At 37.9% G+C, this 24,646-nt stretch overlaps 1 protein-coding gene across 10 annotated transcripts in view; it reads left to right on the top strand.

Moving 5' to 3' along the window:
- Positions 1-24,646, top strand: part of PCNX4 (pecanex 4) — a 54,002-nt gene that overhangs the window by 4,948 nt on the left and 24,408 nt on the right. For 5 of the 10 annotated variants that reach the window (XR_004185393.1, XR_002523645.2, XM_031669134.1 and 2 more), the window contains exons 2-8: positions 5,269-5,431; positions 11,338-12,079; positions 18,468-18,647; positions 18,742-19,229; positions 19,480-19,580; positions 19,702-19,821; positions 22,409-22,772. Coding sequence is in view for 8 of the 10 variants with exons in the window: in XM_031669134.1 (XP_031524994.1) it covers positions 11,391-12,079; positions 18,468-18,647; positions 18,742-19,229; positions 19,480-19,580; positions 19,702-19,821; positions 22,409-22,772 (1,942 nt within the window). In the remaining 2 variants the exon portion in view is untranslated. Of the gene's footprint in view, positions 1-5,268; positions 5,432-11,337; positions 12,080-12,407; positions 13,004-18,467; positions 18,648-18,741; positions 19,230-19,479; positions 19,581-19,701; positions 19,822-22,408; positions 22,773-24,646 lie in introns of those variants that run through there. The other 5 variants (XM_017961220.3, XM_017961216.3, XM_017961221.3 and 2 more) reach the window with 5 other exon arrangements.

The raw sequence follows: 24,646 nt of genomic DNA, 5'->3' as shown, positions 1-24,646 counted from the left end.
TGGCTGAGGCGGGCAGATCACGAGGTCAGGAGATCAAGACCATCCTTGCTAACACAGTGAAACCCCGTGTCTACTAAAAATCCAAAAAATTTGCCAGGCGTGCTGGCAGGTGCCTGTGGTCCCAGCTACTCAGGAGGCTGAGGCAGGAAAATGGCGTGAACCCAGGAGGCGGAGTTTGCAGTGAGCTGAGATGGTGCCACTGTACTCTAGCCTGGGCAACAGAGCGAGATTCCACCTCAAAAAAAAAGTCCTGTGTAACAAATAATTGTTCTTGCTGTACTGTATCCAAATAATTAAGCCAAGTATAATAAAGCAAGCCAGTCCTGCCATGACTTGGCTTTTAATAAATGGGAAACTGGAGAGAGAAAATTATGTTTCAAAAACTGTAGCACACCTGTTGTTAAATTCTAGTCTTGCCTAATGTTTTTCAATTTTTATTATTTTCTACAGTTTAAATTAAATTCTAATTTTTCTGGCTACAAGTTTCTAAATAAGTTGTGCTTTCTTAAAGCCCTATGAACTGAAAACTAGATGTTTTATCAGGCGCTGCCTCTAAGCCCCCCAACCATCACAGGAAGAAATCTCTTCACTGCTGGGCACTGACAACTAATAGCTGAGGGTGCCCGGAATCCTTCACCCCCATGTCTAGTGAGTCTACGGAACCAGGGTAATTGAGACAGTATCTTTTACAGGAATCAACTCCTGGATACATCACACTGGAGTCAAAGCCTGGAAAGCTGAGGAAGCAACCCCTGACAGCCCAAAGGAACGTCTTAAATATGATGGAAATTATTTACTACGCCACCCTTGTGGGAATTGCTTTACTCACTGTACTGTTTGCAGTAGGACTATATACTGTAGCACCCTCAGGGTGGAATATCTGACAGGGAATCTCAATTGCTGTAGCATTTTGCTTAATTATTATCCTCATAGAAGGAATAACGGTTACTAACAAAAAATAATACATGGGCCTTTCCAAACATGTGCCTCTGCCTCTCATTAGGTAGGGAATGTTGTTTCTATCTCAACCAATCAGGCCTAGTAAGAGACTCTGCTGAAAAACTTAAAGAAAGGGCTAAAAAGCTAAGGGAATACCAAAACAACCAAATAGATTCTTTGTTTGGGAGCAGAATCATAGCATGGGTCACCCCATTCCTGGGCCCTCTCCTCATATGCCTAGGACTAATGTTCTTACCCTGCCTAGTTAACCTTTTTCAAAGATTTTTAACTGACAGAATCATGGCCATTTCACAGACAACTACCCAAGAACATCTACAGATGGTGTTACTTCTGCAGTCAATGCAAGACTCAGAAACTGTCTATCCCCTTGTCAACAGGAAGTAGCCAGAAAGAACACACCGCCCCTCATCCTTTTTATAACTACAGGGTCTGGATTGACAGAGCAGGAGCATCGCCATCTTGGACGAAGACCAACATTTTAAGTTTCACCTTGATCAAAATCCACCAAAATCCAAAGGGCATTAGCCTTATAGCTAAGGTCAGCATGACCATAAATCATACATAACATCTCTGACCAGAAACATTCCAAACCCCTCCTGGACCAGAGACATGCCAGCCCCGACATGACCTTCCCTCTGGCTGGAGAGATGTCAGCCCCAAGATAACCTCCCCTCCGACCAGAGACATTCCAACACTGTCATAAGCTTCTCCCCGATGTAGAAACATTCCAAGCCTGTAATAAGCTCTGTCACCAATAAATATTCCTAGTCTGTAAGAGAGAGCTTTCCTGACTGAAATTGGCCAGAAGCCTCTCTCAGGTTTATTCTCCAAAACAAACCTGTCTTTGACTGTTGAGCCACTTTTTGTTTTTCTTTCCTCTTTAACTTACACTGTGATCTTATAGAACACTCTTATTCAAAAACGCTCCAAAAGTTCCTCCAAAAGTCTTGAATTTGAATACCATTTTATAGATCCAAAGAGATGTTAATGTGCTTGTTCCTTTTCAGTCAGTCTTTTCTAGTACTTGGGTAGACTTTCCTTTCACTGGTTGGGGAGGAGGGTGCTTACCATATAACTTGTAAACCAAAGCATGAAATGTATGTTTCGGTTTAAACACCAAAGTCTTTCGCCGGGTGCGGTGGCTCATGCCTGTATTCCCAGCACTTGGGGAGGACAAGGCGGGTAGATCGCCTGAGGTCAGGAGTTCAAGACCAGCCTGGTCAACATGGTGAAACCCTGTCTCTGCTAAAAATACAAAATTAGCTGAGCCTGGTGGTCCATACCTGTAATCCCAGCTACTCTGGAGGCTGAGGCAGGAGAATTCACTTGAACCCGAGAGGCAGAGGTTGCAGTGAGCTGAGATCATGCCGTTGCACTCCAGCCTGGGCAACAAGAGTGAAACTCCATCTCTAAAAAAAAAAGTATTTCAAAAGACTCCAGAATTTAGCTGTTTATCCATGGAATAGCATTCAGTTAAGATTCCATAGAGTATTTTCAGGATTATAATGGTAGCTATCTTTGCATCTCTGGATTCCTACTGGTACCCTCAACAGATAGCACTTGGCTGTCAGACAGACTTCATACGTGCATACTTTTTAGAATTGCGCTAGTAGTAGCAAGTGATTTTTATCCAGAGCAACTGAAAATTAAGTTCTTTCATATCATGCTTTTGAGTACTTAGGTGTATAGGCCAGTTTGTTTTCTTTGCCAGGTATAAAGTTTTCTGTTTTTCGAATTACAAAATGTGGTAATGCTTGGAAATGTAAAACTTTAGTATATTTCCTTGCAGATTTTGTAAAATATTTTTTAGGAACATGGATGAATACATTGTATTTATTATTGAAAATTTGTCTAATTTTTAAACAAGCAGAAATTAGTTTTTCTTGACAAGTTTGAGTTTGTTTAATTTAGGTTATTTATAAATTAACTTTATGTTTCTTGCTTAATAATGAAAATGGAAAGACTTCCAGAATTGCTTCTACCAACAACAATTATTTGAAGGGAAAATGATACTTACTGGATTGTAACCTTTGGGTTAGAGAGAGCAGTATTATCACTGAGCACCTTGTAGGTACTCAAAAGTTTGTAACTAGAAGTTTAAATTGTGGGAAGTAATAATTTATCTTTTAGCTGTTTCTTCATAGAAGGAAGAGTAATACATTTGGCCTATAATTAATAACTATCAAAATTTAAATATTTAATCTTTTCTAGCATCTTCTAACAGTGCTTTAAGAAAAAGGTAATGGTCAGGTGCAGTGGCTCATGCCTGTAATCCCTAATTCCAGCACTTTGGGAGGCTGAGGCAGGCGGATCTCTTGAGGTTAGGAGTTTGAGACCAGCCTGGCCAATATAGTGAAACACCATCTCTACTGGGAAAAAAAAAATAGCTGGGGGTAGTGGCTCATGCCTTTAGTCCCGGCTACTTGGGAGGCTGAGGCATGAGAATCTCTTGAACCTAGGAGGCGGAGGTTGCAGTGAGCCAAGATCGTGTTACTGCACTCCAGCCTGGGCAACAGACTGAGACTGTCTCAAAAAAGAAAAGGAAAGAAAAGGACAAGGTAACATAGGAAAAAAAACCGTCATGTCAAAGAGTTAATGCCCTTCATATATGAAAAGTTCTTCCAAGTTCATAAGAAAAATGTTCAAAAATGATCACTTCAATAGAAAAATAGGCAAAGGACATGAAGAGCCAATTTACAAACAAAAAAAATAGCATTTATCTACACACACACACACACACACACGCCCAAACATATATACATACATGTAATTAATTTTTTTTTTAAATTTTTGAGATGGAGTTTCACTCTTGTTGCCCAGGCTGGAGTGTAGTCTCGCCATTTTGGCTCACTACAACCTCCACCTCCTGAGTTCAAGTGATTCTCCCGCCTCAGCCTCCCAAGTAGCTGGAATTACAGGCACCCACCACCACGCCTGGCTAACCTTTGTATTTTTAGTAGAAATGGGGTTTGGCCACGTTGGCCAGACTGGTCTTGAACTCCTGATCTCAGGTGATCTGCCTGCCTCAGCCTCTCAAAGTGCTGAGATTACAGGCTTGAGCCACCGTGCCCTCCATAATTAATATTCTTAAACCATATTCATGAAACAATGATAGGATTTTGAGGACTCAGCTCTGATTTCTTAAATCTTGCCCAAATTCCTGTCTAAGGGGCCTAGAGAGTGATGCCCTACAAATCATAAATTCTCATCAGATGGGTTTTATTTAACCCTATATATCTTGACTTACTTTCCAATCTGACTCTGGCATAATAAGGAAGAAAATCAAAATGTTTTACCCAAAAATATATTTCCTTGCCATACCTTGAAATTGCCCTGCAAAGTCTCTTGTGGGAAAAATCCACATTCTTTAATGAGGATTTTTCCCCTTTCCCCTTTGTTTTCCTTCCTTCTTGTCCAGTTCCAAGAGATAATCAGCTAAGAGCCAGGCACCCTTTTAAGTCTGATAAGAAACATTTTACCACCTGCTGTCTGAAGTCTGCTGAGAGCTTCCTCTGCACAATAAAACTTAGTCTCCACAGTCCTTTATCTTAACCTGAACATTTCCTTTCTGTTGATTCCGGGTCTTCAGATAAACTCATCCTATTGTCAACCAGAAAATGTTTAAATTTACCTATAGTCTGGAAGCCCCTGCTTTGAGTTGTCCCGCCTTTCTAAACCAGACCAATGTATTTCTTAAATGTATTTGATGTCTTATGTCTCTCTAAAATATATATAACTAAGCTGTACCCCAACCACCTTGGGCACATGTTTTGAGGACCTCCTGAGGGTTGTGTCTGGGCTATGGTCACTCATATTTGGCTCAGAATAAATCTCTTAAAATATTCTATATAGTTCGACTTTTTTTCATCAACAATTTCATAAAAAGGAACACTCAGAGATTAAAGAAGAGCTCTTAGAAGTTAAAGTGAACAAAGATTTGATAAATTTCTACACATCTGTTAGAAGATAGTCTCCTGAAAGTACAACAAAAATATAGTTAAGACAAGTGCCTCAGTGCAGAAGTACTCCTTACTATCACCTCACCTGTTATGATGACTGCTATCAAAAAGACAAAAGATGAGTGTTGGTGAGGATGTGGAGGAATTGGAACCCTTGTATGCTGGGTGGGAATGCAAAATTGTGCAGCCACTATGCCAAAACAGTATGGAGGTTTCTTTAAAAAAAAAAAAAAAAATCTAGCAATTTTGCTTTTGGGTATTTATACAAAGTAATTGAAATCAAGATAAAAGTGATACTTGCCCTCGCATGTTCATTGCAGCATTATTCAACTTAAATGTCCATCAACAGATAAATGGTTAAAGAAAATGTGGTATAGACAGACGATGGAATATTATTCAGCCTTAAAAAAAGAAGGAAACCATGCCATATGTAACAACAGATGAACCTTGAAGGCATTATGATAAGTGAAGCCAGTGACAGAAGGACAACTACTACGTTCCACTTATGTGAGGTATCTAAAATAGACAAACTCCAAATCAGTGAGTAGAATGGTGATTGGCAGAGAATTGGGGGAGGGAAAATGGGGAGTTGCTATTAAACAGGTATGAAGTTTTAATTATGCAAAATGAACAAGTTCTAGAGATCTGCTCTACAATGTTTTGCCTGTCGCTGACAACACTGTATTGTACACTTAAATGTTTAACAGTAGATCTCATGTTAGTGTTCCTACCACAATAAAAAATCAAAATCCTAACAAACAGGAAGAAAGAGGGATTCAATAAATGAAATCAACCAATCAATAAAATGATAGATTTAAAAAAACTTTACTAAACAAAAATCAATCACTACAACTTCTCAAAATTTTTTTGTTGAACTTAGAGAAATATATATTTAATCCAAAAATGTGGCCACTTTTTTGTGTGTGTGTTTAACAGATTTTTAGCGTGGTATTATATATGTCTGAGTTACATACAGTTTTGGTAACTAAGAATTCCTCTCAGTACATTGCCAAATTGATCTCTGTTTCTTATTCTTCTGAGTAATGCATAAGAAATACAACTCCCAAATAAAGCAACATTACTGTGGCTATTTTGTTGGTCCACTTTCATAGTAGTATATGAAGAAAGCCTATGGCTTAAATCAATGTTGCAATGTCATCTTTATCCCTTCAGTTCTCTTTTCATAGTTTTGTTTTTTTTCCTAAGTCTTGAGCCGTTTTTAATTTGAATATTGTAGAGGTGGCATCCATACCAATGCGTCAGTTCTTCTGGGAATTATTTGTCTTTCAGAACTACGTGCCAAATTCTCACTGGGGGAGTACATTTTAGTTATTGTGAGTTTGTTTTCTATGCTAGTAATTCAGGTTAGCATTTAGAAGATTTCTCTATATAAATGAAACTGTTGTCCCCTATAAATAAAGTATTTTCAAATTCTTCAATATTTTTAAATGTTCCAGGATCTGTAATTAAAATTAAATGTCAACGGGTACCAGTGAATCATAATTTTTGTCTTCATACTTCCTTAATGAGTTGTTAGTATCCATCATGTAATCCTCTTTTATCCTTAAAAAGAAAATAGAAACACCCATACTTTAAATCAGTCTTTAGGTCTGATATGCTTGCTGCCTGTCAAATTTCCCTGATAGTTTTTTGCTTGTGTACCTCTGTTCATGACATTCCTCCTTAACTGGCATACCCTTTCAGTTCTCGGTTTGGCTCAATCTTTAAGATCCTGTGGAATCCCAGGCCAGTGTTAAAGTAGTTTCGATAAAACATCAGTTACGTGATCTGTTATTAGATATCATGGAAAAAGTGGGTTCCAAGGTCAAATGAATTTGGAAAACTCAAATGACACATTTTAAGCAGACTTGCAGAAGTGTTTTTTAATATCAAAGATCTCAAAATCTTTAATCTGCTAATATCCATTATGACTCTTCAAGATGACAGTATAGTGTATAATTTTTCAAACTGCTTTGACTACAGACCCCTTTTCAGCATATATTCTGTGGGACACATGATCCTGTATCTTTCAGCCTTTTAAAAATTGTTCACTCAAATCACCACACTCAGTGTCCTCTCCCATGTTTCTTAGGCTTCTTGAGGGAACATACATTCTCTTTGTACTTCTTGGTCTGGTCTCACTCAATTCTTGATTTCTCCCACTTTATTTTGCCTCTTATGCCTACTGTTCTATGTCTGCCCTTCTTTCTCAGTATGAACTAGTTCTTCCTTTCCTGATGATGCAGGTTAAAGCATAGTATGGGACAGGAAGCAAATTAAAATTGGACTTCTGACATCTTAAAATTCTCCAGTCATTTCCTTCACAGGAGAAACCCAGCCATATTTCTCCCTCAGGCTCATCCTGCTCCTGTGTCGCTATGTGGTATATTGATCTAGCCAGAATCTTCCCTGAACCAGTAATACTATGAATAGATAGTATTATTTGCTCCATAAAAAATAAGATACTTTCCAAACATTTTAAAACTGAATAAACAGTTTATAGGCTTACTATTTTGAGTAGAGTAGGATATGCTGCAAGTTTTTGAAAATGGTAAATACGGCCAGGCGCGGTGGCTCACGCCTGTAATCCCAGTAGGCGGAGATCATGAGGTCAGGAGTTCGAGACCAGCCTGACCAACACGGTGAAATCCCATCTCTACTAAAAATATAAAAATTAGCCAAGTGTGGTGGCACACACCTGTAATCCAAGCTACTCAGGAGGCTGAGGCAGGAGAATTGCTTGAACCCGGGAGGTAGAGGTTGCAGTGTTCTTAGATCACACCACTGCATTCCAGCCTGGGTGACAGAGCAAGACTCCATCTCAAAAAAAAAAAAAAAAGAAAGAAAATGGGAAATACTCCCAGCTTCCTTTTAAGACAGCAATATGACATATTTTCCAACTTTAATTGTCTTATTTAGGCTGTGTCATTAAAGTATTACATGCTTCTCCCTGGAAAGGTATTTTGCTAAAGATGGGGAATCAAGAATCTCAAGATGTGGCCTCTGTATTTATCTGTTTTCACACTGCTGATAAAGACATACCCGAGACTGGGTTATTTATAAAGAAAAAGAGGTTTAATGTACTCACAATTTCTCATGGCTGAGAAGGCCTCACGATCATGGTGGAAGGTGAAAGGCATGTCTTACGTGGCAGCAGACAAGAGAGAAAATAAGAACTGAGGCCGGGCGTGGTGGCTCAAGCCTGTAATCCCAGCACTTTGGGAGGTGGAGACGGGTGGATCACAGAGGTCAGGAGATCGAGACCATCCTGGCTGAGTGAAACCCCGTCTCTACTAAAAAAAAAAAAATAGAAAAAACTAGCCAGGCGAGGTGGCGGGCGCCCGTAGTCCCAGCTACTTGGGAGACTGAGGCAGGAGAATGGCGTAAACCCGGGAGGCGGAGCTTGCAGTGAGCTGAGATCCGGCCACTGTACTCCAGCCTGGGCGACAGAGCAAGACTCCGTCTCAACAACAACAAAAAAAAGAAAATAAGAACTGAGTGAAAGGGGTTTCCCCTTATAAAACCATCACATCTTGTGAGACTTATTCACTACCATAAGAACAGTATGGAGGAAACCACTCCCATGATTCAGTTACCTCCCACAGGGTCCCTCCCACAACACATGGGAATTATGGGAGCTACAAGTCAAGATGAGATTTGGGTGGGGGAACCGCCAAACCGTATCAGCCCCTATGCCCAATAACATATTGGTAGAGAAAATAAATAAACCTGAAAAGATAAAATGTAAAGAGGTGAACAATACAAGAAGTTACTCCAAGAATGCCGTATACTCATACATGTTACAAGGTTGAGTATCCTTTATCCAAAATCCTTGAGACCAGAAGTGTTTTGGATTTGAGTTTCCCACCCCCCCCCCAGATTTTGGAATGTTTACATTATACCAATTATGCATCCCAAATCCAAAAATCAGAAATGCCCCGTTAAGCATCTCCTTTGAGCATCATGTTGGCACTTAAAAAGTTTCAACTTTTGGAGGATTTTGGATATTCAGATTTGTGATGTCCAACTTGTAGTATGTAGAACAAGCGGTGGTTTTGGTATACAGAGAGAAGAGATACTCAGCTACACCAAACTGCTCTGCAAAATTTTCAGAAATGTCTTAAAAGTTGTTTAACGTTACGAATTAGGGAAGGGAGGAGAGGACATCATCCTAGGCAAAGGAGAGAGTATGAGCTCAGTGGTACCCAGGAAGAAAAACACAGAACGTATATACAGGGTGTGAGGTTGAGAGTTCTGGAGGACATTTGGTAATTTGAAGAGATGTTAAATGTTACATATAAAAGACACACAGCTTAGTTAATATTCCTTCTGAAACTTTTTATATATATGCAAGCCATATACAGCAATCTATATATATAGATGTGTGTACTCTTTTTTGGATACAAATGGTATCAGTAGTGTGTTTATTTTACTTTTCAGTATATCATGGGCATCTTTCCATGTTTCCATAATAATAACGCTTCAGATATTGCACTGTTTGGAATATGATCACAGATTATTTCATCAAATGGATGAAAACATTTAAACAAAACTTTACAAAAGACCCAGAAATACTAACATGCCGATAGATAATCTGGTTTATAAAGTATCTTTACTTTCCCAGGAAGCCACTCTACCTTGTTTCCGAGTTATCTCAGTAGAGCCAGAAGGGCCAACTTTCACCTAACTCCTTGGGGAAATTTCAGGCACATCCACATTCTTCAAAATCCAGGCCATCCATCCAAGTTCATTTTCCTGTCTGATGGCATGTTCCATAGATAACTTATGTCAGAATGTTTATCCCCTCCCACAGGAGTGTGACCCTCCTTACCCATTGGCTTCTATAAGACAAAGTGGAATATTGTACACTGAGCGTACGAGACAAGCTCGTACAAAGGGGAAGGAGGCACTCTTTCCATTCCCTAAGATTGACCAGTAGACCACTAACGTTCGATTTGGCCCTGTAGTTCTGTTATTTTGTGAGTATAGTCATCCCTTGGTATCTGTGAAGGATGGGTTCCAGGACCTCTCTCAGATACCAGAATCCAAGGATGTTCAAGTCTCTGATATAAAATGGTATCGTATATGCATATAACCTATGCACTTCCTCCCTGTACTTTAAATCATTTTTAGATTACTTAGAATACCTAATACTATATAAATGCTATATAAATAGCTGTACTTTATTATTTAGGGAATAATAATGGGAAAAAAATCTGTACATGTTCAGTACAGATACAGTTATTTTCCTATTTTGTCTGTGGTTGGTTGAATCCATGGATGCAGAACCCACAGACACAGAGGGCCAGCTGTACTTGCAGGGCTGTCCTGTGAGTTAAAAGCTGTGATTCATTCTATGCAGAACTAAGACCAATGACTGGAAGATGTAAGAAGATAGATGTTTACAATTTTTAAAACTCCATAGCGGTATAACAAAGAGGTGATCTAAGGTACTAATTCTTAAAGGTGACCCCCCAAACTTTTCATGCTGCCCCAAATTTCTCTCCAGAATTGATACTGGTTAGGTAGAACTGACTAGAGGAAAGATTATGTTTAAACTGACTGAAAGAAAGGCTATTTTAAGATAGCTTTAAATTTAATTTTTCCTTTCTAGCCTAACATGATCCACCAAAGTAATACTTTGCTAGCTGGTTTTGTGTAGGGTAACTGTTTTTCAGAATAAGCTGCAAAGATTAAGGAAAAGTTGAACTGAAGATAACTTATGTTATTTGATACTTAGATTTTATGGCTATTGAATAAAAGTAGCCTAAATTGATTTGAGTTGAAAGTATTGACATTTTGGACTTTCCATTGACCTCAGAATTTAAATATGTGAGTTAAAGTCTAATTCCAAATATTAGGTTATAAATGAATAAAGAATATGATTTTTTTTAAAAAAGAAATAAGGCTGAGCACAATGGCTCATGCCTGTAATCCCAGCACTTTGGTAGGCGAGGCAGGAGGATCACTTGAGCCCAGATACTCAAGACCAGCCTGGTGGCTACCATGGCAAAACCCCATCTCTACAAAAAATAAAAAGTTAGCCAGGCATAGGTGCATGTGCCTATAGTCCCAGCTACTCAGGAGGCTAATGTGGGAGAATCACTTGAGCTTGGGAGGCTGCAGTGAGCTGTGATCACAACAGTACTCTCCAGCTTGGGTGACAGAGTGATACCCTCTTTCAAAAAATAAAATAACTGAGCATATTTATTTTGTTTATAATATGTTATAAACAAACTAACACTAAGTTGCTATAAAACACTGTCAACTATGTGTCAGGAAGGGGTCTGAGAAGTACAGTTATAAATCCTACCCTTGAAGGAAGTAAGGAGATAAAATAGTAGTGTGAGGTTTTTCCTCACAGGTTTTAAGTATGACATTTTCAAACAGTGACTTTTTTTTAATTTTTATTTTTTAGAAACTGCTGTGTTACAGAAAAGCATGTGACTTTCAGAATAATCCCGAGTGAGGATGAGTCCAGATGTGCCTCTACTGAATGATTACAAGCAGGACTTCTTTCTGAAGCGCTTTCCACAGACTGTCCTTGGAGGCCCTCGATTCAAATTAGGCTATTGTGCCCCTCCTTACATATATGTTAATCAAATTATTCTTTTTCTAATGCCATGGGTTTGGGGCGGAGTCGGAACACTTTTGTACCAGTTAGGCATCCTGAAAGACTATTACACAGCAGCACTTTCAGGTGGATTAATGCTTTTTACTGCATTTGTCATCCAGTTCACAAGTTTATACGCCAGAAACAAATCAGCAACAGTAGAAAGAATATTAGCCACGGATATCTTAGCAGAGGAGGATGAACATGAATTTACAAGTTGTGCTGGTGCTGAGACTGTCAAATTTCTCATTCCTGGCAAGAAATATGTAGTCAATACAGTTTTTCATTCTGTTCTTGCTGGATTAGCGTGTGGTCTTGGAACATGGTATCTGCTCCCAAATAGAATAACCTTGCTGTATGGCAGTACGGGAGGCACTGCTCTACTATTCTTCTTTGGATGGATGACATTATGTATAGGAGAATATTCATTAATTGTAAACACAGCTACAGAGACTGCAACTTTCCAAACACAGGATACTTATGAAATTACTCCTCTTATGAGACCTCTTTATATTTTTTTCTTTGTTTCTGTGGATCTGGCACACAGGTAAAAACCTACCAAATACTTTGTAACTTGCTTTGTTTTTAAGTATACAGAGTAAGAGAGCTCTCCTTTTAGTGTTACAAAAAAATGAATCCATGGATTAAAAATAAACCATTGGATGACAGGTTATTTTGATAATTATTCTTTCAGGATTAATCTCTGTAAAACATACTAAAGCAATAGTTGAAATTTATTAAAGAGTTTTTTAAAAAACCCTTTTTGAGATAAGGAACTTTTCAATTTTGTGTTTCACTTTAAATAAGGAGCTTTGAGTTTTTAGGATAGCCTGGCTGAAACCTGTGTAAGGAGATGGAACTTTCCTGTGGGGGGGAAAGGAAGAATTTAGAATTTATACACATAAGTATTATATAAAAATTGAGTGACTTTAAGACAAATAGAAAATTTATTTCTAATTTTGTGATAGCAACAATAGTAGAAGTAATATTGATTTTTTAAAAACCAACTTGTTACAGAAGAAAAGTAGAAATAGTTTTTTTAACAAACATGATTGTTCACAAAATTGTTTGATAACCCCTTTTACTTGCCTTTTCAAGTTTGACTTTTCTTTCTCTGTCTCTATAGATTGCAGCTTTCTTTTCTTAGGTTAGTGTCCAGGTAGATATGTTCAGGCATGTTACGGTGTGAATATTTGTGCCTCTCCAGAATTCATATATTACAGTCTTAAACCCCAATGTGATAGTATTTGGAGATGGGGCCTTTGGGAGGTAATTAGGTCATGAAGGTGGGTCCCTGGTATGATGGGACTAGTCCCCTTGTGAGAGGAGGTACCAGAGAGCTTGATCTTTCCCTCTCTGTGCCATCTAAGGACACAGCAAGAAGGTGGCCACCTGCAAGCCAAAGAAGAGAGCTCTCACCAAAACCTGATCATACTGGCAGCCTGATCTTGGACTTCCAGCCTTCAGAACTGTGAGAAAATAAATTTCTGTTCTTTAAGCTACTCAGCCTATGGCATTTTGTTATGGCAGCCTGTGCTGATTAAGATTTTGCTACTAAGAAGTGGGATGCCGTTGTAACAAATACCTAAAGATGTGGAAATGGCTTTGTAACTGTTGGTAATGGGTAGAGGCTGAAAGAGATTTTTTTGTTTCTTTGTTTTGTTTTGTTTTGTTTGAAATGGAGTCTTTGCTGCATCGCCCAGGCTGGGGTGCAGTGGCAGAATCTCAGCTCACTGCAACCTCCGCCTCCTGGCTTCAAGTGATTCTCCTCCCTGAGCCTCCTGAACAGCTGCGTTTATGCGCCACCACACCTGGCTAATTTTCATATTTTTAGTAGAGACAGGGTTTCGCCATGTTGGCCAGGCTGGTCCCAAACTCCTGACCTCAAGTGATCCACTCGCCTCGGCCTCCCAAGTTCTGGGATTACAGGCTTGAGCCATCACGCCCAGCCAAGGCTGGAAGAGTTTTGATATGCATGCTAGAAATATGGACATGAAGGGTGATTCTGATGAAGTCTGAAGTCCCCTGAACCCAGAGGAAAGGCAGTCCTTGTTACAAAGTATCAAAGAACTTAGCTGAACTGTGTCCTAGTGTTTTGTGGAAGGTAGAACTTTAGAGCCATGAAGTTGGATACCTACGTAAGGAGAGTTCAAAGCAGTGTTGAAAGGAGCAGTTGGCTTCTCCTGACGGTTTCTAGTAAAATGTGAAAGGAGAGAGATGAATTGAAGAAGGGATTGTTAAGCAAGAAAAGGAACCAGAACTTGAAGATTTGGAAAATTTTCAGCCTGGATTATCCACATTGTAAAACATGAGAAAGCATATTCTGAAGAGAACACCAAAAGTGTGGGGCTGGACTGTCACTCAGTAAAGAGCTTTTGGCATTATATGAGTAGGAACACTGCCAGTTTGAATTTAAGTGGTTGGAGACAGGAAGTAATGAAGGCCGACAGTCAAACTTCTTCGATTTGACAGGATGTAATGATAGAACTGTTCAGCTACAAACGTGCAGTATTCTTCTAGAAAAGGAGAAAATGATGCCAAAGGTGATTTAAGGGTCTTGAGGGCTACCACCTCAGTTTCAACAAGTCAGATAGCCTCTACCCAAAGCCTTGGGAGCAGTACTGAACTTCAGAGCCACAGAAGCAGTACCCTCACCTAGAGCAGTGGCAGTGACCTGCCACCCCAGTGGCCTGGATGGCAGAGTATGGAACCAAACAGAATTATTCTCAAGCTCTTAGATCTATTGGAATTTGCCTTGCTAGGTTTTGACTTTCTTGGGATCATCACCCTTTTTTTCCTGTTTCTCCTATTGGAGTGGGGATGTCTCTTCTATACCTGCCCTACCCTTAGATTTTGGAAGCACATAACTCATCTGGTTTCACAGGTTCACAGCTGGAGAGGAATTTTGCTTCAGGATGGATTGTACGTAGGTCTCATCCATATCTGATTTAGATGAGACTTTGGACTTTAGCCATCGGAGTTAATGCTAGAATGAGTGAAGACTTTGGGGGATATGGGGATGGAATGAACGTATTTTGCATTTGAAAAGGACATGAGTTTTGAGGGGCCAGGGATGGAATGTTATAGACTAATTGTGTTCCCTCAAAAATGTTTACGTTGAAGCCGTAACCCCCAATGTGATGGTATCTGGAGATGGGCCTCTGGGAGGTAGTTTATGAAGGTGAGACCCTAGTCTGATAGGATAGTGCCCTTAGGAGAGACACCAAAGAGCTTGGTGTCTCTCTTTTTGCCACATAAAGACACAGCAAAAAGGCAGCCATGTGTAAGCCAGGAAGAGAGTCCTCACCAGAACCTGACTATACTGGCAGCCTGATCTTGTACTTGTAGCCCCCAGAACTGTTAGAAAATAAATTTCTGTTGTTTAAGCCACTCAGTCTGTGGTATTTTGCTATGGCAGCCCAAGCTGATTAAGACAAGGCATTTTAAAATATTAAGTCAGTTTGGGCACTGAAACTGACCTCTTCTTGGGTGTCTGTTTGCAATTTCTTAACTTTTTTTTTTTTTTTTTTTGAGATGGAGTCTCGCTCTGTCGCCCAGGCTGGAGTGCAGTGGCGCGATCTCGGCTCACTGCAAGCTCCGCCTCCGGGGTTCACGCCATTCTCCTGCCTCAGCCTCCCGAGTAGCTGGGACTACAGACGCCCGCCACCGCGCCCGGCTAATTTTTTGTATTTTTAGTGGAGACGGGGTTTCACCGTATTAGCCAGGATGGTCTCGATCTCCTGACCTCGTGATCCGCCCATCTCGGCCTCCTAAAGTGCTGGGATTATAGGCGTGAGCCACCGCGCCCGGCCAATTTCTGAACTTTTAATCTCTTCTAGTTACACTGCATTTATGAACCAGAGGGCGGTGTAATGCCCATGTAATTCTTCACCTAACCAAAACTGTAAGGGGAGGATTAATAAACAGGAAATCCATTTATAATTGGTTTCTTAATACCACCACCATTTACTGACTATAAAATATATTCCAGTTAAATACTTGTTTTGGAAAGTTAGTAAAATTGAATTTAAGTGTGTGTGTATACATGATTGCCTTTAAAATATTTAAAATTTACAAGGTGGTTATTTTCAGAATACAAATTACTGAGTTACTGTCTCCGTATCCCATTTCTGAGATCAGAAATTGAATGCCTGATGTAATCTTTGGATTCAAAATGATGTCCTAAGTTCTTTAATTTTAAAAAAGAATCTTTTAATTTAGTTTTCCTGACATTCTGCATTACTCATTTCTAAAAGTACATAAAAGGTTTTTTACTAAAATCTTGTTGGATTTAATACACAGTTTTAATGTTTAAGATTTGATAATTACAAAGAGTTATTTGGTTTTTAACTGTAACTAAAAAGACAAAGCCAGTCCCCACATCTATTTTTAGAGAAGAAAATGACTATTTTATCCAGAAAAATTACCTCCGGTTTCACTTTTGATTCAGAAAATAATAGAATTGAGATCATCTCTAGACAATAGGTGTGATACTGCAGCCAAATGATGTATGAAATGCATGGACTCTTCAAATTTGGCCAGTTGACAGGTAAATTGTTTCTTAGTTTTATTTCAGAAGATACGAAAGGAAGCGGAAGAGGTGAACCCCACAACGTGGTAATCTTTTCCTTCCCCATTCTTTACCTAGTACAGTTGTGTAATAATACTTTTAAATGACTTTTTCTGTGCATTTTAATTTTTATCAAAAACATTATATCTCCAGTGCTTAGCTCAGACACTCGGGAATTGTTTGAATGAATGATACACATGTACATCATCTTAGCCACTGTAGAAAACATCTTTTTTCTTGACATGTGGATCTTAGTGAGTGTGCAGAATTTGAAACATTTTTATAGCTGTTAGGTTCCAAACTAAGTTGTCATCTTAAGGGCTGAGATTTTTTTTACCCTAGAACATTTTTATTACATTATCAGAAATATTATAATTTAAATGTTTTTCCATATCAAAGAATTAACCACAATAATGATCCATTTGGAGCTAAGTCCTATATACAGGAAAATAATCACAATGTTTGATTACTTCAATTATGTTATCCTTGAATATAAATACTTTACTTTGCCATTGCTTATTGTTAAAGGACCAAAAGAGATTTAGGGGTAGAATCTAGTTTTGATAAAAGGTTTCATGAGCGCACGTTCTTTTTACACAAATTATCCTATTCTTGATAGAGGGGTGTTGTCTTGGGGAAAAAATAAAAAGACTGTACCAATCTCCATGTTTTCCTTGACCTTCCTGTGGCTTACTATGTATGTATGGTTTGATTTTCTTGATTTTGTTGTTACTTGAATGGTTTCTACTCAGAATGAAATGAATTTTATTTTATAAAAAAGTATTGTCCTCTAATTTAGTATCACATTGTTAATCTTGTGTTCATTAATTCTCTGCTTATAAAAATTTGAAGGGCATACATTATGAGGCAGAGCATATTAGTTGGCATAGTCCTGACATCTGTGTGAGCAAACATACAATGCCATTACTATATTATATCCATAGTTGCTGTACATTTGCTTTGGGATTGTCAGCATATGCTTAAGTGGATAATTATTTCAGAAATTGTCTTTCTTTATTGTTATTATTATTTTTTTTTTGAGACGGAGTTTTGCTCTTGTTGCCCAGGCTGAAGTGCAATTGTGTGATCTCGGTTGACTGGAACCTCTGCCTCCTGGGTTCAAGCAATTCTCCTGCCTCAGCCTCCCAAGTAGCTGGGATTACAGGCGCCCACCACCACTCCCAGCTAATTTTTGTATTTTTAGTAGAGATGGGGTTTCGCCATGTTGGCCAGGCTGGTCTCGAACTCCTGACCTCAGGTGATCCACCCACCTTGGCCTCCCAAAGTGCTGGGATTACAGGTGTGAGCCACTGCGCCCGGCCCCAGAAATTGTCTTTCTCCTCAACTTGGATTCCCAGTAGTTCGGGTATTCAAGTACAATTATGCCGTAAGTTTTGAGATTTTGTTGTCTTTTGAAAGTTATCTTTGGAACCCCAGAAGTACTCTGACCTTATTGGTCTCTGGACACAGTGTTTGATTAGCGTTATTTTTTTAAAAATTCATAATATATTGATAATATGTATAGTCCTGTGCTTTAAAATTAAATTATTTGAAGCAGTTTGATGATGGTACATTTAACTGTTAAGTGCTGTGCCAAGTTTGAGTTTTTCCACTTAAGGTAGAGGTAGTCACTCCTTTATGAGGAGATTGTAATGTGTAAGTTTGTGTTCTCAAATTCATACCACTGCTTATGCAAAATGGAACAGTGCTGTAAATGCTAGTTAAGTTGTTAGGTTAACCTGCAGAGATACAGTCATAACCTGAGTTGCTCATTTCTGATATTAACCATTCCAATGTTAAATTCTGGGAGCAGGACAGTACAAGACAAAGAGGAAGAGAAGAGCTTTCCCCTTTTTTTTTTTTAGCTGCTAATGTATGAATGTGAGTAAGGCTTTGACTTTCCAAAGTTACTTGAAATTTTAAATTATAAAATTTTAAAACTCTGAAGAATCATTGGTAGAATTTCAGCCAATGTAGTAGTTTAGACATTTAGGGGAGAAATGTTTATGCTCTGGCCTCAGTTGTTCAGTTTTACAAATTCCTGTATTCAATTTACTTACTACTCAATGATGGCTTTTAATTACTTCCTCCTCCTTTACACATTTGAGTTCACATATTCTCTAAATGCTAAGCTTGTACACAATTGTGTAGGGGTAGTTGCTGATGTAGAAGGACACTTGTCACAATTTGTATGTATTGATCATTTAAAAGTTGGGACTAAGACTATGTGTGTAGCGTGTGTGTGTGGTTTTTTTTTTTTTTTTTTTTTTGGAAGGGAGTGTGTTGTTATTCTGTGTTGCTTTGCTTTTCCTTAAAAGATCCTCTTCTATATATTTTGTGTGATTTAAATGTTCTTTTTTTATAGGTTTATGGTAAATATGCCAGCTCTAGAACAAATGAATCAGATTTTACACATCTTGTTTGTATTCTTACCCTTTCTGTGGGCACTTGGGATTCTGCCCCCACCCGATGCACTTTTCTTATGGGCAATGGAGCAGATTTTAGAGTTTGGCCTTGGAGGCTCATCTATGTCAACCCACCTACGGTATTTATTTTTAAATATTGATGTTATATGTAACTTATTCTTAAAGAACATTTTTCTTTTCAAGTAAATCTTTTTTTCTTTTTTTTCTCTACAGGTTATTAGTAATGTTCATCATGTCTGCTGGAACAGCTATAACATCATATTTCATTCCAAGCACTGTTGGTGTGGTTCTTTTCATGACTGGATTTGGTTTCTTGCTGAGTCTGAACTTAAGTGATGTGGGTCACAAAATTGGAACCAAATCTAAGAATTTACCCAGTGGTCCAGAAAAACATTTTTCATGGAAGGAATGCCTTTTCTACATCATTATATTAGTCTTCGCTCTTTTAGAAACTGGTTTGCTTCATCACTTTGCTGGCTTCTCACAGATTTCTAAGAGCAGTTCCCAGGCTATTGTGGGCTATGGTTTGATGATATTACTTATAATACTGTGGATACTTAGAGAAATTCAAAGCGTGTATATCATTGGAATTTTCCGAAATCCTTTTTATCCGAAGGATGTGCAAACTGTGACTGTATTCTTTGAGAAGCAAACTAGGCTCATGAAGATTGGTATTGTCAGACGGATTTTGCTAACTTTAGGTAGGAAAATAAAGTCTATTAACCTTGTGTTACAAATCATATCCTGGAAGTATTCAAAAATGTTACTGAATTCCCATATTTGTGTGGTATTATACCACATACAAGTGTTCTTTTATGTTTTGGTTTTTTGTTTATTAGCTTTTTTAGTTCATTGCTTAAATGTGCTCAGAAAAAATGTATATTTGCCAAAATAAAATATGGTAGAAGGAGCTGTTTTGCCTTAATTAAATTTCTCTTTGTTTTGTTTTAGTATCACCTTTTGCTATGATGGCATTTCTCTCATTGGACAGTTCCTTACAAGGGCTCCAGTCAGTGTCTGTCTCTATTGGATTCACAAGAGCCTTTAGAATGGTAATCCTAATATGTGTTTAATAGTATTTTCCTATTGCTAAGTTTTATTGTAATTTTGTTTAATAGTTTGCTTAGATTATCTAATTCTACCTGATAAAAATGAATAATTTGTATACTGCAGGTATGGCAGAATACAGAAAATGCTTTATTGGAGACAGTCATTGTATCAACAGTACATTTGATCTCCAGTACAGACATATGGTGGAACAGAAACCTGGATACAGGAATCAGACTCTTACTGGTAAATGTGTCTTTTAACAGCTTTACTGAAGTATCTTTTACATACTGTAATATTTATCCATTTAGTGGTGTATATACAGTTTTGTAGTCATCGCTGCAATCTAATTTTAGAACATTTTCAACATCCCAAAAAGAAACCTCAACTGTTATTTCCCATCTCCCCTCTCCATCTCGCCTACTCCCAGAATCTACTAATCTACTTTCTGTCTTTATGGATTTGCATATTTTAGATATTTCCCGTGAATGGAATTCTGCAGCATGTGATCTTTTGCATCTGGCTTCTTTCACTTTTATGTTTTCAAGGTTCATTCATGTTATAGCATGTATCAGTGCAGTCATGCACTGCATAAGGACGTTTTGGTCAATGACAGACCACGTATACAACGGTGGTTTGATAAGATTATAATGGAGATGAAAAATTCCTTTTTTTTTTTTTTTGAGTCGGAGTCTCGCTCTGTTGCCCACGCTGGAGTGCAGTGGCACAATCTCGGCTCACTGCAAGCTCCGCCTCCCGGGTTCACGCCATTCTCCTGCCTCAGCCTCCTGAGTAGCTGGGACTACAGGCGCCCGCCACCGCGCCCGGCTAATTTTTTGTATTTTTAGTAGAAACGGGGTTTCACCGTGGTCTCGATCTCCTGACCTTGTGATCCGCCCGCCTCGGCCTCCCAAAGTGCTGGGATTACAGGCGTGAGCCACCGCGCCCGGCGAGATGAAAAATTCCTATCACCTAGTGGCATAGCCCTTGTAGGATAGCTCATTACTCACATGTTTGTGGTGATGCTGGTTTAAACAAACCTACTAGGCTGCCAGTCATATAAAAGTATAGCATATACAGTTGTGTACAGCGTGTAATACTTGACAATAAGCAACTACAATTTATGTATTTAGTGTGCTTTTTATCATTATTTTAGAGTATATTCCTATGTATTAAAAAAAAAAAAAAAAAAAGTTGACTGTGAAACAGCCTCAGACAGGTCCTTCAGGAGGTATTCCAGAAGAAGTCATTGTTATCACAGGAGATGACAGTTCTATGTATGTTATTGCCCATGAAGACTTTCCAGTGGAACAAGATGTGGAGGTGGAAGACAGTGATATTAATGATCTGACCCTCTGTAGGCCTAGACTGATGTGTGTTTTTGTATCTTCATTTTTGACAAAAAAGTTTTAAAAGTTAAAAATTTTGAAATAGAAAAAAGCTTACAGAATAGGGATATAAAGAAAAAATGTTGAGTAGCTGTACAATGTGTTTTAAGCTAAGTGTCATTACAAAAGAGTCAAAAAGTAAAAAAGTTTATAAAATAAAGTTATGGTAAGCTGAGGTTAATTTATTATTGAAGAATCAAAAATATTTTAAAAATAAATTTAGAGTAACCTAAGAGTACAATGTTTTTAAAATCTACAGTAGTGTATAGTAATGACCTAGGACTTCACATTCATTCACCACTCACTCACTAACTTAGAGCAACTTCTAGTGCTGCAAGCCCCATTCATAGTAAGTGCCCTATTCAAGTGTACCATTTTTTATCTTTTATAATGTATTTTTACTGTACAATTTCAATGTTTAGATACACAAATACTTACCATTGTGTTACAGTTGCCTACGGTATTCAGTACTGTAACATTTAGTACAGGTTTGTAGTCTATGAGCAATAGGTTATACCATATAGCCTAGGTATGTAGTAGGCTATATCACCTAGGTTTGTGTATATACGCTGTATAATATTCACTCAATGACGAATCTCATTATTTGTGAGCATATGTTTTCATTTATCTTGGGTATATGTACCTAAGATTGGAATTCCTGGTCATATAGGAACTCCATGTTTAATACTTCAAGATACTGCAAAACACATTTCTTAGAACATATGCTTGTCTAGCTGGACGTGGTGGATCACACCTTTAATCCCAGCACTTTGGGAGGCTAAGGAGGGAGGAGGGATGTGTTTATCTAGATTTCTTTCCTTGTGATATCATTGCCTGGTTTATGTGTCAGGGTAGTACTGATTCCCTGAAATGAGTTAGGACATGTTCCATACTCTTCTATTTTCTGGTAGAAGGTGGTGAAGGATAGGTATTGATTATTCGTAAGTGTTCTGTAGTATTCAATATGTATCTGAAATGTTTTGTGGTATGTAATATTTTGTATTGAAGCCATCTGAGCCTCAGCTTCTCTCTGTGGGTAGTTTTTAAATTATTCAATATCTTTACTTTTTGTAGGTTATTCAGATTTTTTATTTCTTCTTGAGCCAGTTTTAGTAATTTGTGTCTTTCTAGGAACTTGTCAATTTCTGCATTATCTAATTTGTGGCCTACAGTGGTTCAACCTTAAAACATAGTTAGTACACTGTCAGCTCTTTTTACTGTTACTGTTTTTTTTTTTTTTTTTTAAGAAAGTCCAAACTTTAAAATGTAGTCTTGTTTATTAATTGTGAGGTTGGAGAAAATTAACAAAGAATCAAAGAATAAGATCTATTTCTTCAAAAATATTGGGGCAATAATAAAATTACTGTATAGTCTTTCTTATATGGTCTTGAAAATTCATGAAAAATCTTTAAGGATAGATAAAAATAATTTTTACGTTTCTACAGGTTGGTATCATACGTGATCGTTTGATTCGGTTCATCTCTAAATTGCAGTTTGCCGTGACTGTACTTTTGACATCATGGACAGAGAAAAAACAACGTCGAAAAACAACTGCCACTTTATGTATACTCAACATTATCTTTTCTCCATTCGTGTTGGTCATCATAGTTTTTTCTACACTACTCTCTTCTCCCTTACTCCCCCTTTTCACCCTTCCTGTGTTCTTGGTGGGGTTTCCCCGACCTATTCAGAGTTGGCCAGGAGCAGCGGGCACCACAGCCTGTGTGTGTGCAGATACAGTGTACTACTACCAAATGGTGCCCAGGTTGACTGCCGTGCTGCAGACTGCAATGGCAGCTGGAAGTTTAGGTAAGTAAATGAGTTGTGCTCAAGAATTTCTTACTGATGTATTTAAAGGACAAAAAAATAACAAACAGGAAACAATCTTTTTATCTAACCATAAGATAGCATAGCAACCATAAAAATTTGGTGTGTAGTTTTATCCAACCATAAGATAGCATAGCAACCATAACAATTTGATGTGTAGTTTTATCCAACCATAAGATAGCATAGCAACTGTAACAATTTGATGTGTAGGCAGAAGGACTAAATATGAAATTAGAAGTTTATCTCCTGCTCCTTGTTTTCATCCTAATTAAGTTACAAAATAAAAATACTTGGGGAAATTTTTATTAAAGTGATTTGATAATTTTTTAAATACATTTTCTTGAATAAATTCAGATTACAATTGCATCATTGAAACATGGAAACACCTTTCCCCCAGGATTTCCATGAATTTATAATGAGTTCATGTCAAGTAGATGCAATAGCATACATTCATAAAGTTTAGTGAAAACTAGCTTTACATAATATCCGCTTGAGGAGCAGAGGGAATTTTATTCATACTTTACAAGTTATAGAGACTTTAAAGCAGTCTGACAAGATAACTGGACAGGATAACAAAAACTTTGGTCAGTGATCAGTAGGTAAGGTAGCCTCCCAAAATGAAATGCTATGCAGTTATTAGCAAGAAAATAGGTTTTTGATGACAGTAAACTAATTTTATGAGTTTTAATGCTTTTGTCAAACACTAACTATAAATTTTAACTGTATTGTACTTCTCAAGGTTGGTTTTAGATAAGGTATAAAATTGATGACACTAGTGTGTCATCTCCTACCTTGTGCTTTAACCCCTGAAACTTGTTTTTAAAATGACAGATAACTTTCTGACAAACTCATTCTAGTCAGAGTAGCAATTTAAGATTAGAGTTTTAATAAAATGCTTACTTGGGGTTGAACTTTTCTAATTATTATGTGAGATGATTTATGAGAAGAAAAATATTTTATCTTTGTAGTACAAATGTTTTATGAATAGTCATTTTTCTTACAGAAAATAGTCTATACTTATAATACTTTTATCCAGTGCTAATTAATTTTCATTATGGAATGCTATTCTACTTTTTAAAACACCTGTGAGGTTAAACTCCCATCAGAAATAGTAATTAGATAAAAATTATACTTTATTATCAAACCAATTATATTCAACCAAGAAGTGTATTATACAGTATTTTCTGGTGGGGAAAAAAGCAATGAGATAATATTTCACATACATCAGAGTGGCAAAAATGTAAACAATTTGACACTACCAACTATTGGCTAGGGCATGGGGAATAAGAACTTTCAGACTTTTCTGGAAGGAAATGTAAATTTTTACAACCACTTTGAAGAGTTAAATGGTAGTCTGTAATAAAGATGTACATATCCCGTGGCTGAGGGATTCCATTTCTGATTCCATGATTTAGTGATCCCAGTTCTAGGGAAATTCTAGTACATGTGTTTTGGGGGTCCTCAAGACTACTCCAGGTTTGACGGTTCACTAGAACTCACAGCTAAGATTTATTACAGCAAAAGGATGCAGAGCAAAATCCTCAAAGGGAAAAATCACAAGGAGTAAAAGAGACTGGGTGCAAGTGTCCAGGAGTTGCACAGAGTCACACAGAATGTGCTTAATTCCCTGGCAACAAGTGTGTGTTGACTGCCAGAGAAGCTCATTTGAGACTCAATGCCCAGGGCTTTTATTGCAGGCTGGTCCTGCAGGCACTCTCTGCCTAGCACATACCAATACTCCAGAATCCCAAAAGGAGAGCAGGTGTTCAGTATATACTGTATTGTTTGTACAGGTAGACACAATGGGAGACTCTTACCAGGTAGGGGGTTCCCAGATGCCAGGCAAGGACCAACCA

This window comes from Papio anubis, chromosome 7 (assembly GCF_008728515.1).
Source record: "Papio anubis isolate 15944 chromosome 7, Panubis1.0, whole genome shotgun sequence".
Classification (NCBI taxonomy): Eukaryota; Metazoa; Chordata; class Mammalia; order Primates; family Cercopithecidae; genus Papio; species Papio anubis.
This window is presented reverse-complemented; position numbering and strand designations above follow the sequence as displayed.